The 12,307-nt window shown below is 48.8% G+C and overlaps 3 protein-coding genes across 3 annotated transcripts; 1 reads left to right on the forward strand and 2 right to left on the reverse strand.

Annotated features, from left to right (window-relative positions):
* Positions 1 to 345: 345 nt before the first annotated feature.
* Positions 346 to 1,211, reverse strand: L3040_008175 (uncharacterized protein; the record flags this gene model as incomplete). Its single annotated transcript, XM_007297193.1, has 5 exons — positions 346 to 368; positions 424 to 520; positions 572 to 723; positions 793 to 972; positions 1,199 to 1,211. The coding sequence occupies 5 exons, from the start codon at positions 1,209 to 1,211 to the stop codon at positions 346 to 348; spliced, it is 465 nt and encodes a 154-aa protein (XP_007297255.1).
* A 1,878-nt stretch (positions 1,212 to 3,089) lies between these two features.
* Positions 3,090 to 7,162, forward strand: L3040_008176 (uncharacterized protein; the record flags this gene model as incomplete). The annotated part of the gene is made up of 22 exons (XM_066153922.1): positions 3,090 to 3,168; positions 3,281 to 3,509; positions 3,565 to 3,990; positions 4,041 to 4,213; positions 4,273 to 4,305; positions 4,359 to 4,382; positions 4,514 to 4,564; positions 4,662 to 4,721; positions 4,802 to 4,861; positions 4,941 to 5,000; positions 5,080 to 5,139; positions 5,219 to 5,278; positions 5,358 to 5,417; positions 5,497 to 5,556; positions 5,636 to 5,695; positions 5,743 to 5,986; positions 6,038 to 6,454; positions 6,506 to 6,672; positions 6,721 to 6,735; positions 6,848 to 6,872; positions 6,970 to 7,023; positions 7,108 to 7,162. 22 exons carry the CDS (start codon positions 3,090 to 3,092, stop codon positions 7,160 to 7,162), a joined length of 2,472 nt encoding a protein of 823 aa, XP_066010471.1.
* Positions 7,163 to 7,321: 159 nt separating this feature from the next.
* Positions 7,322 to 11,026, reverse strand: L3040_008177 (uncharacterized protein; the record flags this gene model as incomplete). Its single annotated transcript, XM_066153923.1, has 5 exons — positions 7,322 to 8,971; positions 9,038 to 9,355; positions 9,596 to 9,922; positions 10,172 to 10,838; positions 10,980 to 11,026. The coding sequence occupies 5 exons, from the start codon at positions 11,024 to 11,026 to the stop codon at positions 7,322 to 7,324; spliced, it is 3,009 nt and encodes a 1,002-aa protein (XP_066010472.1).
* Positions 11,027 to 12,307: the final 1,281 nt, after the last annotated feature.

The following is a 12,307-nucleotide window of genomic DNA, read 5'->3' on the forward strand; positions in this document are numbered from 1 at the left end:
CGTTGAAGTTCACTAGTTGTTAGTTCCGAGCGCTGAGAATTCAATAGCCAGCTGGATCACTTGGTTGGGATGGGTTAGGAGAGGAATTCCATAAGAATCCCAAATACTAGGAAGTATCAAGCTTCAAAACACAAGGGGACAAACACCATATCCATGCAAAGAGTCTTGGACGAAAAATGATATCCTGAAATTGAGTGCGCGAATCCCACATGCCTAAGAGGGAAAAGGCATAGCCTCTGCTAATCATGGCATTTAAAGGGACAAAATCAGCGTCCAGCGAATCTGGCTGGCTGGCTGGCAGACCATCTTCTCATATCCGCACAGAATCCACGGTTCATCATATATTTACGCAGCAATGCCAATGACACCTGAATAAGCAGTACTGTCAGTGATTGTCGTCAAGCGATGGACCAGGAAACATACCGCAAGCAGGTCGAGTACCAGCGTTACCAGTCTTCTTGGATTCCTCGTTTCCTCCCTGGCCGAGATCATCGGTTCCGGAGTGGACGACAACAGTTCGCTATCCCACGTTAGCTCTGATCCTAATGTAGTATTCATGCTGAGCACTTACTCCGATAACGCTCTCAGGACCGATCAACTTGATGAGCTTGTCCGTAGTAGAGCCCTTGCCGTTGCCCTGGGCATCGGTCTTGAAATTTCCCAAATCACCTACGTGGCGAGTCTCATCGGAAGGGGCACCGTGAGTCTTGCCGTAAGGGTTGACTATGGTAAAAAAGCTCCATCAGCCCTGCTGTTCTTCCAGATATGCTTTGGTAGGTGTGTGGCACTCACAGTGAGGACCAGCGGATGTGCAACCGTTGGTGTTGTCTCCAAATTGATGGATATGCATGCCACGCTCGGCGTTGGCATCGTTGCCAGTAATGTCCCAGGTGATGGTGGTGGGAGAGGACTCGGATGCCTGCTCGAAGGTTACGGTTCCGGAGACCTTGGAGTCGCCTCGAACGGTTGCAACTGCAGGTGGATGGTCAGCAAAAGTCTTGATGCAGCCATCAGAATCTTGTCATTCCACTCGGGAGCTTTGGACAGTGGCCATCTGGGGTTGAAAATTGCCCGGAGGTCAGAATCCTGCTCATATTGTCTCTAGCGACCCCGCCACTATATATTGGCAGGGATAGGGAGACGCAAGGTATATATATAATATAATATAGGTAGACGCAAGACGCATAACAAGACATACCTGCTTTGACCATTTGGACTGATTGATCGGGTTTCCAATGATTTCAATTTTGGGGTTGATTGAGGTTTCTGGAATGGAAGTGTTAGCTGTGGAAGTGGAAGTGGAAGAATGGAGGAGATGTTGAAGTGGTGTCAAGTGGGGTAAGCTGTGACGACTGTTCAATCAGCTTACATTACAGTGCATTACTCCGGACTCCGTACAAAACCAAGCAACCTGCCCCTCAACTTGTCACGTGTTGTCCATACGGCATCATTCTGGTCGATCCGGGATAAACCTGGCCTGTCGGATGTCGGGGCTTTATAGAATGTACTGGTACATACGAAGTTCATTTCTCATCGACAAGCTCCGATGGTCCGTATGATTTTTCATATCTTCACTCTGGGCACATTTTTAAAGCGTTCTTCATTTGCCAAGACCAAGGATCCAACAGAACAACGTTGTTACCTATAGCTGGAGGGATTTTTCTTCTTTTGGATCTAAAATCTTCATTCAGAGCGAGTGCCTGGGTAAGTAAAGAAGTTCTGAAAATCTATACTTAATGTCTTGCGCTGGACGCCAGGTTTTAGGAAGTATCCCGTTCTTACCTTATCCATCGTCTGCAGGCTTGTTACTGGAATCGGCTTCTAACATATTGTGTTGTTTTAACGATGATCTCTATGCCTGTCGATGGCTTCTCCGCTTGAGATAATTACTCTGAAAATCGAAATATGTTTTTTTTTTCTTCTTTTTTTCAATTCTGATGAAATCCGAAGCCAGCGATGAATGTCCGAGTCCGTACGTACATATGCACTTGCCTGCTCTGAAAGTCGGTGGTCAACAGGCCCCGGGTTAAGCGAGACGTCGGAACGGGGCATTTATATAGTATTTGGAAGCATTCTGATAGCGTCTTGATGTTTTCCTCGAGAGATGTGTTATCTGAGGCGCATTTGATGCGTGCAAGATGTCTGTGACATTTTTTATACCTATTTATATGTATCCTATCAGACACTCCACATATTTTATATCCGAGTTTCTAATTTATTTTGATTTTTTATCTCTAGTTTTCTTTGCGGGACTACCACACGCGTCGGGACCTCATGTCGCGAACCTCATTATTCATAACTCGGGGCTACCTACGATTCGAGCCATCTTTGAAGGAATGGCGGCCAACCGATGCAAGGTTGAAAGGAGGCGGCTCCGTCCGCACCTTGCGATGCGCGCTTGTCTAGTCGTGACGTTTGGGTCTCATCCGCCACCGTCTTTGCGCCCTTGCTTCGCGCCGCTCCGCAGACAACAAACATAATTGAGTATGCGTGCAAGTGATACCCCATCGGATTAGGAAACCGCTCAGGATTCGAGATGTCTGAGGCGCGACTCTGGTGGGGAGGGGCTGGGGTCGAGACGTTGACCGGCTCATATTTTCTCTTGCAGTTGCATTCCTTTCATAGACTTCTCCAACCCACTCCTTGCGGTCCCTTGAGACAAAATCGCTAACTGTACCGAAGACCTCAGAAGCTGCACGACGCGATCAGCGAGGAATGGGATTTCTAAGTCTCAATGTTATATGGGAAGCCTGGTGGGTTTTCGGGTACACTTGCTGATCGTTTCCAAATCTTCGGTGATACGCATTCCGATGTCTTAATTGCGTGTTGATTTTGCATTCCCTTGGTGCTTTAGCGAATATAGCAGAATATTATGTTACCTCTTCCCCTTCTCACTTTTGGACTTGACCCTCAGTGCTTCACTTTGTTCTGCGCATCAAAGCTTCTCCGAGAGAGAGAAGAACACGCTCTTTGGTTACATACAACTTTCCCTAAACAACACTCATTTGATCGTTCACTATACATCGACAACGAATTTGCAGCGCCACTAGTCGAACCTTGCTGTCAGCAGACAGCGGAAGGTTGCGAGTATGCAGAACCCGAAGGTGTTTCTGTACGCTTGCTTCCTCGTTTTAATATCACTGGTGCATCTCTCCGATGGACAAGGCGGTGAGTTTCATGATTTCCGCGTCATAAAGCTCCAGGCTCTTACATTTCTCACTTTGATTCCATGCCCCTGCTTGACGGTCTTGAAACCCTGAGTCATCTAACACTTCATCAGTATCTTGGGCTATTCCAACGTCACTGCCTTACCTAAACCCCGGAGATAGTTACTACCAGTTCTTTGGTTCATTCACTGATGCTAATATCAATCTCGTCAACGTCTTTGTGGATGGGGTTTACTACGGTTACAACTACGACGTGGGTCAATGTCTGCAAAATTGTGCCGGTCTGTTCGGGGGCGACGTACCCCTCTCCCCTCTACAATTTGCTGCCATATCTAATGGAGGGTAAGATGTACGCATCCTGTGTATATTTCCCTGTACTGAGATCTTGGTTTCACAGTCTTTGCCAGTGTGGTGCTTCGCTAGCACCTCCATTCGGGACGGATCATGTCAGACAGTTCGACAATGTAGCAGCAACAGGTGCAGGATCTGCTTGTAATATCAACCCGAACGAGTATTGCGGTGCTCCAGGATATACTCTAGTCTACAGTCTGCGGTCAGCGAATTTGTTTCCAGGATCTATCTCGAATCCTTGGATCAACCCTGGAAACGGCCAGTGGGGTTATGCTGGGACTTTTAGTGACCCCGAAGCCAACTCCGTTTTCCAGATCAGAAGTGATGATTCGTCCGATCCGATAGTTTTGAGAAATTTCGTCGACGTCGCTACCTGTCTTGATTTCTGTAGTTTGAACGGTCGCAATCTTGCAGACGCGCCCACGGCCGGGACATCTACGACTTGGCAATATGCGGGTCTCATCAACGGAGGGTTCGTCTTTTTCACCATGATAAAGCCCCCGCAGCTAATTATGTGTATAGAGGATGTGTCTGTGGTAATGGGCTTGAGGTGGGCGCTACCTTGGTGGCAAACAGCCTGGCTTCCAGCCCTTGTAACGAAAATGCCTTCGAGTTCTGTGGTGGCCCCCAGTACATGCAGGTGTACTCGAATAGGGCTTACCCGGCTGCTGCCACTTCGTCCACGAGTGTGCTTGGTGAGTGTCCCCGTCCCCCCTGACAGAAATATTTCTTGTCGATACTAACTGTGGTTCAGGTACCTCCACTTTACGCAGCACGATTGCCACAAGTAAGACCTCCTAGGAACATCGTTAAATTGCCTTGCTGACAGTCAACTCTCAGCAGCTTCTAGTACACGTGGAATCTGTGAGTGAACTCAACCCCAATGATAGCGCTTAGCGCTTTGAAGTCTGGCATCCTACTTGGACTGGATGACAAAGAACCGAACCCTCGTTCTATTTAGTCCACAGAAAGAGTCTGACATTACGTTCTTTCAGCGACGAGCCTCGTGCCGACCACCACTAGAGCATCGACGCTACAATCTACCGGTATGTTCTTGGTACTGATCAGCATCACGATGCTTCGGTCTTTCCTGAATTCTACCCAGAACCCTGCCGGCATATATTTCATCTGCTAATTTTGCAGGCATCTCTACGCGGATTACGACCTCTGCTAGCAGCAGAATTCTGACGTCTACGACATCTGGTAAGTCTAGCGTGTTAAGGATTTTATTTGAATCTTATCTAGAACCTCGCTAGCATATATTTTAATTGCTAATTTCGCAGTCAACTCTACGCGGATTACGACCTCTGCTAGCAGCAGAATTCTAACGTCTACGACACCTGGTAAGTCTAGCGTGTCGAGGATTTTATTTGAACTTACCCACAGCTCCGCTATCATATATTTCAATTGCTAATTTTATAGGCATCTCTACGCGGATTACGACCTCTGCTAGCAGCAGAATTCTGACGTCTACGATACTTGGTAAGTCTAGCGTATCGAGGATTTTATTCGAACTCACCCAGAGCCCCGCTATCATATACTTCAATTGCTAATTTTATAGGCATCTCTACGCCGATTACGACCTCTGCTAGCAGCAGAATTCTAACGTCTACGACACTTGGTAAGTCTAGCGTATCGAGGATTTTATTCGAACTCACCCAGAGCCCCGCTATCATATATTGTAATTGCTAATTTTGTAGGCATCTCTACGCCGATTACGACCTCTGCTAGCAGCAGAATTCTGACGTCTACGACACTTGGTAAGTCTAGCGTATCGAGGATTTTATTCGAACTCACCCAGACCCCCGCTATTATATATCTCAATTGCTAACTTTATAGGCATCTCTTCGCCGATTACAACCTCTGCTAGTAGCAGCATTCTGACGTCTACGACACTTGGTAAGTCTAGCGTGTCGAGAATTTTATTTAAATCTTATCCAAACTTCGCCAGCATATATTTCAATTGCTAACATTATAGGCATCTCTTCGCCAATTACAACCTCTGCTAGTAGCAGCATTCTGACGTCTACGACACTTGGTAAGTCTAGCGTATCGAGGATTTTATTTGAACTCACCCAGAGCCCCTCTATTATATATTTCAATTGCTAACTTTATAGGCATCTCTTCGCCAATTACAACCTCTGCTAGTAGCAGCATTCTGACGTCCACGACACCTGGTAAGTCTGGCGTGTCGAGGATATTATCAGTGACTGATCTGCTCCAGCTCTATCAACATCAACAACTATATCAATATGGTCGCCCCCAACTGCCTTCCCCGCGTTCAACCCGGGAAACAATATTTACGAATTAGACGGAACATACAGTGATCCGTCCCAGACATTGGGGTCAGCTAGGATCGTTTTAGGAGCCAACTTTGATGTTGATCAGTGCTTGTATGAATGTCTGAATTATGCCGAGGCCTCAGAGACAATCAATCCAGCTCCTTACGCTCTTTTGAGTGCAACCGGGTAAGTCCTTTGCTAAGTGGAGAGACTTGAGAAACCTTGCTGAATTTTCAGGATCTGTACATGTGCCTCTGCAATTCCAGCTTCAGATGGAGTAACAGGGATCAAGCAGTTGGACAACGTTGCAGCAACGATATCGGGGCCCTGTTTGATCAACCCGTACGAATATTGTGGATCCGCCGGATTCACGCTTGTTTACAGAGTCCGGACAACTTTCTTGACTTCCGGCTCTATATCCACTCCCTACATCGTTCCCGGAAACGGCCAATGGAGTTACGACGGACTTTACAGTGACCCTTTGAGAATAAGTCCGTTTGTGACCCGGCAAGATGGCTTGGCAACAACACTTGTCGTGCGCACGCAAGTGGACATTGGTAGTTGTTTGGCCAGTTGTGGACTGAATGGTCATCTTCTGGGTGATGTCTATGGCCAGAGTACCGACTTTCAATATGCTGGTATCACAAGCGGAGGGTACGTTAGAGCAAGTGGCGTTGAAGAAGGGCGCTAATGATATATCGTCAGGGCGTGTATATGTGGTTCTGGGCTCCAGCCCTCTGCACAAAGGGTAGCTGACAGCCTGGCAACCGTACCCTGTACCGGCAACAGTTATGAGTTGTGTGGTGGCGTGGCCCAGATGCAGGTGTATTCAAACAGGGCTTATGCGGCGATATTGTCGTCGAGGATATCAAGTAAGTGTCCTCTGATCGAGACACAATGTTAATACTGATGTTACCAAGCTATTCCGGCATCCTGTAAGAATTCTGCCGGTTCACTCATGCTTCCCAGAATACATAGCCCAAATCCCCTTCATCATCTCTCCCCCTCCCCTCGCGAAAACTGTTACTAATGTTTGATTCCCCGCAGCTTCTAGCGCATCCGTCACTGGTAAGTAAACCCAAGTCCCCAGAGATGACAGCTTTAGTCCCCAATGTTGGAATTTTCCCCTCAATCTATTTCCAAGACAGGCTGACAATTCTTCCTTGTAGCCTCGACAGCCGTCCCGACGCCGTCGAGTTCATCAAACATACTACTGCCCAGAGGTATGAATTGAGGATCGACAATACTTCGAACTCTTTTTCACCAACCCCTTTCCAAAAGCTTCCTACCATCTTCTGACTATTTAGACACATCTACAGCCAGTACGATCCTCTCTACGAGTGGTGGCAGCTCCTCTTCTAGTACTTCCAGTGCGTATTTCATATTCCACTATGATTCAACAAACTTTTGTTTTTCCAGACGCCCTTCTGTTTCTCCGGGCTCGAGCTTTCGAGCCATCTAACGCGTTATAGCACTATCTTCGTCAACCTTGCTGCCAGCCACCTCCAGCGCATCGGCGCTTCAATCTAGCTCGACCCTACTGGCCCAGATTTCGAGCACAGGCCTCTCTTCAACAGGAGCTCTTACGAGCTCTATATTGTCGTCCTTGAACCCGTCCTCTACCGAAACTCTCACGAGCTCCATATTGTCGTCTTTGAGCCCGTCCTCGACAGGAGTCTTTGAGAGCTCTACGTTGTCATCCTCGACCATACTAGCCCCTACCTCCAGTTCATCTTCGATTCTTTCAGTCCTTGTCAGCTCGAGTCTAGGATTGTCATCTTCAGCAGGAGGAGCTCTTACGAGCTCTATATTGTCGTCTTTGAGACCGTCTTCGACAGGAGTCCTTGAGAGCTCTACGTTGTCATCCTCGACCATACTAGCCCCGATTTCGAGTACAGGCCTCTCGTCAGCAGGAGGAGCTCTTACGAGCTCTATATTGTCGTCTTTGAGCCCGTCCTCGACAGGAGTCCTTGAGAGCTCTACATTATCATCCTCGATAGGAGTCTTTGAGAGCTCTACGTTGTCGTCCTCGACCATACTAGCCCCGATATTGAGTACAGGCCTCTCGTCAGCAGAAGGAGCTCTCACGAGCTCTATATTGTCGTCTTTAAGCCCGTCTTCGACAGGAGGTTTTGAGGGCTCTACGTTATCGTCCTCGATAGAAGTCATTGAGAGCTCTACGTTGTCGTCCTCGACCATACTAGCCCCGATTTTGAGTACAGGCCTCTCGTCAGCAGAAGGAGCTCTCACGAGCTCTATATTGTCGTCTTTAAGCCCGTCTTCGACAGGAGGTTTTGAGGGCTCTACGTTATCGTCCTCGATAGAAGTCATTGAGAGCTCTACGTTGTCGTCCTCGACCATACTAGCCCCGATTTTGAGTACAGGCCTCTCGTCAGCAGAAGGAGCTCTCACGAGCTCTATATTGTCGTCTTTAAGCCCGTCTTCGACAGGAGGTTTTGAGGGCTCTACGTTATCGTCCTCGATAGAAGTCATTGAGAGCTCTACGTTGTCGTCCTCGACCATACTAGCCCCGATTTTGAGTACAGGCCCCTCTTCAACAGAAGTTCTCGCGAGCTCTACGTTTTCCTCTTTGAGCCCGTCCTCGACAGAAGCTCTCGCGAGCTCTATATTGTCGTCTTTGAGCCCGTCTTCTACAGGAGTTTTTGAGGGCTCTACGTTATCGTCCTCGATAGAAGTCTTTGAGAGCTCTACGTTGTCGTCCTCGACCATACTAGCCCCGATTTTGAGTACAGGCCTCTCTTCAACAGAAGTTCTCGCGAGCTCTACGTTTTCCTCTTTGAGCCCGTCCTCGACAGAAGCTCTCGCGAGCTCGATATTGTCGTCCTTGAGCCCGTCCTCGACACAAGTTCTCGCGAGCTCCAGTTTATCCTCGACTTTTTCAATCCTTGTCAGTTCGGGTCTAGGAACATCATCTTCAGCAGAAGCTCTTACTAGCTCTATATTATCGTCCTTGGGCCCGTCATCTTCACCAGAAGTTCTCCCGAGCTCTACATTATCGTCATTGGGCCCGTCATCTTCAATAGAGGTTTTCCCGAGCTCCAGTTCATCTTCGACTCTTTCAGTCCCTGTTAGTTCGAGTCTAGGATTGTCATCTTCAGCAGAAGCTCTCACTAGCTTTACATTGTCGTCCTCGGCTCCATCGGCCCAGGTCTCGAGCCCGAGTCTCTCTTCCTCGACTACAGACGCTCTCACAAGTTCCAGCATCTATCTGTCTACCGTATCAACCGTAGAAGCTTCCAGCTCTCCCAGGGTAGCCTCAAGTTCGGCCTTGCTGGAGACTTCTTCAGCCCTTGCGAGCAGTTCTGCCGGCCTTCGGTCATCTACTCCTTCTTTGACTGCTCGATCGAGCAGCGGCTCTTCGACACCGGAAATATCTTCTACGGAAGGGGCCAGCTCATTCTCCAGTTCAGCAAGCATCAACAGCCTTAGCACATCCATTCTCCCGTCTACTTCAGCAGAGACCTTGCTCTCGTCGAGAACCACAAACTCCCTTGCCTCGACAACGAGTCTCAACGTCCCCAGTGGATCCTCTGTCTGTAACACGGAAACTCTCTCCAATATACCCGGAACCCTCGATGTCTATACCAGATTTTTTGTCGGATACGCGGCGAGGGAGAGGTTAACCTACCCTGGCTCCGATGTAAACCCTCCGATCTCCACCACCTTACCCAACACAGGCAACGATTGCAACGCCATCACCGCTTGTGCCGCATTTAATTCCTACGTTGGTGGCCACATCAATGTATATTTCGACATAGAAGCGAACGTCTTCACTTGTGTTTCTTTCCCAGGCCCCAACTTTGATCCTTCTACTTTCATCGACCTAGACTTTCGCGTTGGTGTATCGTACGGATTTTCGACTCCCTCCCTGTCGGTCTCGTCACGCTCTTTCATTGCTACTTCATCGACAAATTCATTCGTAGCCAGTGCGAGCAGTCTGACTAACTCCTTGTCCCTTACATCGAGTAACTCAGCAACATCCACAGCACTCCAGAGCACGCAAGGGGGTTCGTCGAGCGCCGTTTCGTCTGAGAGCACTACTACGGCCCAGATTTCGAGCTCCACGGCCGCATCCCCTACGGGAGAAAGTAGCAGCCAATACTTGCCTGAGTCATCAGCGCAGCTTCTCACGCAGAGTTCGAGTGCTGCATTCAGCCTCTCTACACCAGAGAGTCTCGGAACCACTCAAGCCTCGTCGTCTCTCTCTCTTTCTTCATCGGTGGAAAGCACGGCTATCCAGAGTACTGTCGCAGCAATTATCTCATCGGAGAGTAGCTTTGCAACTATTCTATCTTCCCTGGTCTCTGAGTCTGCGTCGCTGGCAAGCTCTCAAGCACTGTCACTGCCTACAAGCGAGAGCTCTACAGGCACTGTCACTTCTGCAGAAAGCTCCGGGTTCAGCACTGAATCTGCTACGGCTCCTCTGTCCGTCACTTCGGGCAGTCTGGCGTCGCCAAGCAGTCTGAATGTTGACAGTTCGACCGCTCTTACATTGGAACCATCTGTCACAAGTTCGGCTCCTGCCAGTGGTAGCTTGACAGATGAAACCTCGTCTGCTTTTAGCACCGGTGTTGCGTCCCAGAGTGGTTCTTTTGCGTCTCTAAGTTTTGGGACCGTCTCCCAGCTCACCGGTACTGCCCCTTCGTCGGACAATGGAGCAACCATTTCCACCGGTGCTGTTTCACAATCAACATCTCTGGTGATCAGAGATGCGTCATCTATAGCTTCTTCCGTGACAAACCCGTCAAGCGCAAGCACTGAAGGTTTGTCTGTCGAACCTTCTTCACAAGGGAACCTTATTCCATCGGCAACCTCGCTCCTGGAAACAACATCCGTCGCGCCCTTGTCAAGTGTCACACTAGGAGGTGGGCTCTCGACCTCTGAGGAGGCCTCGCCATCAGTTAACTCTATTGCATCGACTGCTCCTGGTCCACAGACTACCGCTGACCAAACCACTGCTGCGGTACCAGCCACCACGCCGTCCAACCTCGCATCCCCAAGCTCGTCGCCAAACACACTAGCGGCTCAAACTACGCCTCAAGCGGCACCGTCTGGAACCACGCCGTCGGTCCTACCACCATTGCCTACTCTTGGTTCAATTGGTCTACCTAGCGTTGGACTACCTAGCGTTGGTCTACCTAGCTTGTCCTGCCCATACATCCCGTCAACTTGGTTGGCGATAAGTCCCTCCGGCGTCTCTGCCATTGCGCGGACGGTCACGTTCCCATCCGGCTGTATCGTACCGCCTCTTCAATGAGCGAGTGTTGTATGATTGAACGAAGATTTCATGATTTCATGAGTCTCCTCTGAAGGATGCCATCTCGCAAAACTGCTAGGTGCCCTCCTGGCAGTTCGCGTGTCGTTTGTCTCTCATCTTTGATCTGGTTTTCGTTTGGTGAAGGAAATTTACGGTTTTCTGCTACCGGATTATCATTGGGGGGAAGGAAGAGGGGCGCTGGGAGAACCAGGAGGGACTCTCATATGGGGGATTGGACATCCTTCGGCATAAGGATGAGGGGCCGAGAGGTCTGCTTTTCGTTGGTTTGCGCAATTTTCCTACTGCTTTACCCCATTTCCACATTGATGTTTTTCTTCTTTCTTCTTGGCTAGACAAAAAGGGGGATCTGGATTGGAGATTTTTTTGGGGAGTTTGTGTGTTGCCTACCTTTTTTTTTTTTTTTTTTTTCATTTTTCACTTTAGTCATGTCATGGTTAATAATTGAGGGGATGTGAAGGGTGTTGAGGGTAGGGTGCGCAGCGTTGTTTTATTATAGAATAAGTAAGGTTGCATACAGTTATCATTGGTTCCCATCCGCATCTCGGCTACGGCAGCAGGAGAAGTGGGCACGTGAATACACACCATCACTTTAAGTATCGATGCTACTTACCTCTTTCGAAAGATTTTCGTTCAACGTGGACGCTTTGAACATGATGCGGAGAAGACCGGACCCGTCCCCGTTGCCACGATACTCAAAACATGGGGGTTCTTCCGATTGCATGGGGTGCGAAGTATGTAGCCCCTTCTATTTCTGGAAATACTGTATGTACGCTAACACGACGGCACTTATAAGGGACAGTCATGCCCATCTCGACCTCGATGCAGGCTTTCTATCACTTACCGATTCTCGTTTCGACGGTCAACGCTTGACGTCCGCTTCTCCACGATTATCCGCGCTTACGGAGTATCTGGAAGAACTTATTGATTTCACGGTGGGAAGAGGATGTTTCCGTACTTACGGACGCCAAACTCAAGGCTGTCGCGAAATTTCAGACACATGTACCCCAGGCATCTTTCCTTCGATACATCAGGCTCTGATGCTGTGCTGTTCCGCTTCTGAAACCGAGTATCTCATCAGCAAAGAAGAGGATTGATCAAGTGCGGTTCGTATTCCGGATCCTTGAAGCCGATTGACTAATTTGAACAAGCGATATTGTATTTATCTACAAAGCCCTCCAAAATGATACCGATCCAAAATCATCCTCCCA

Source organism: Drepanopeziza brunnea, assembly GCF_022702325.1.
Source record: "Drepanopeziza brunnea f. sp. 'multigermtubi' strain 214-2 chromosome Unknown ctg15, whole genome shotgun sequence".
Taxonomy (NCBI): Eukaryota; Fungi; Ascomycota; class Leotiomycetes; order Helotiales; family Drepanopezizaceae; genus Drepanopeziza; species Drepanopeziza brunnea.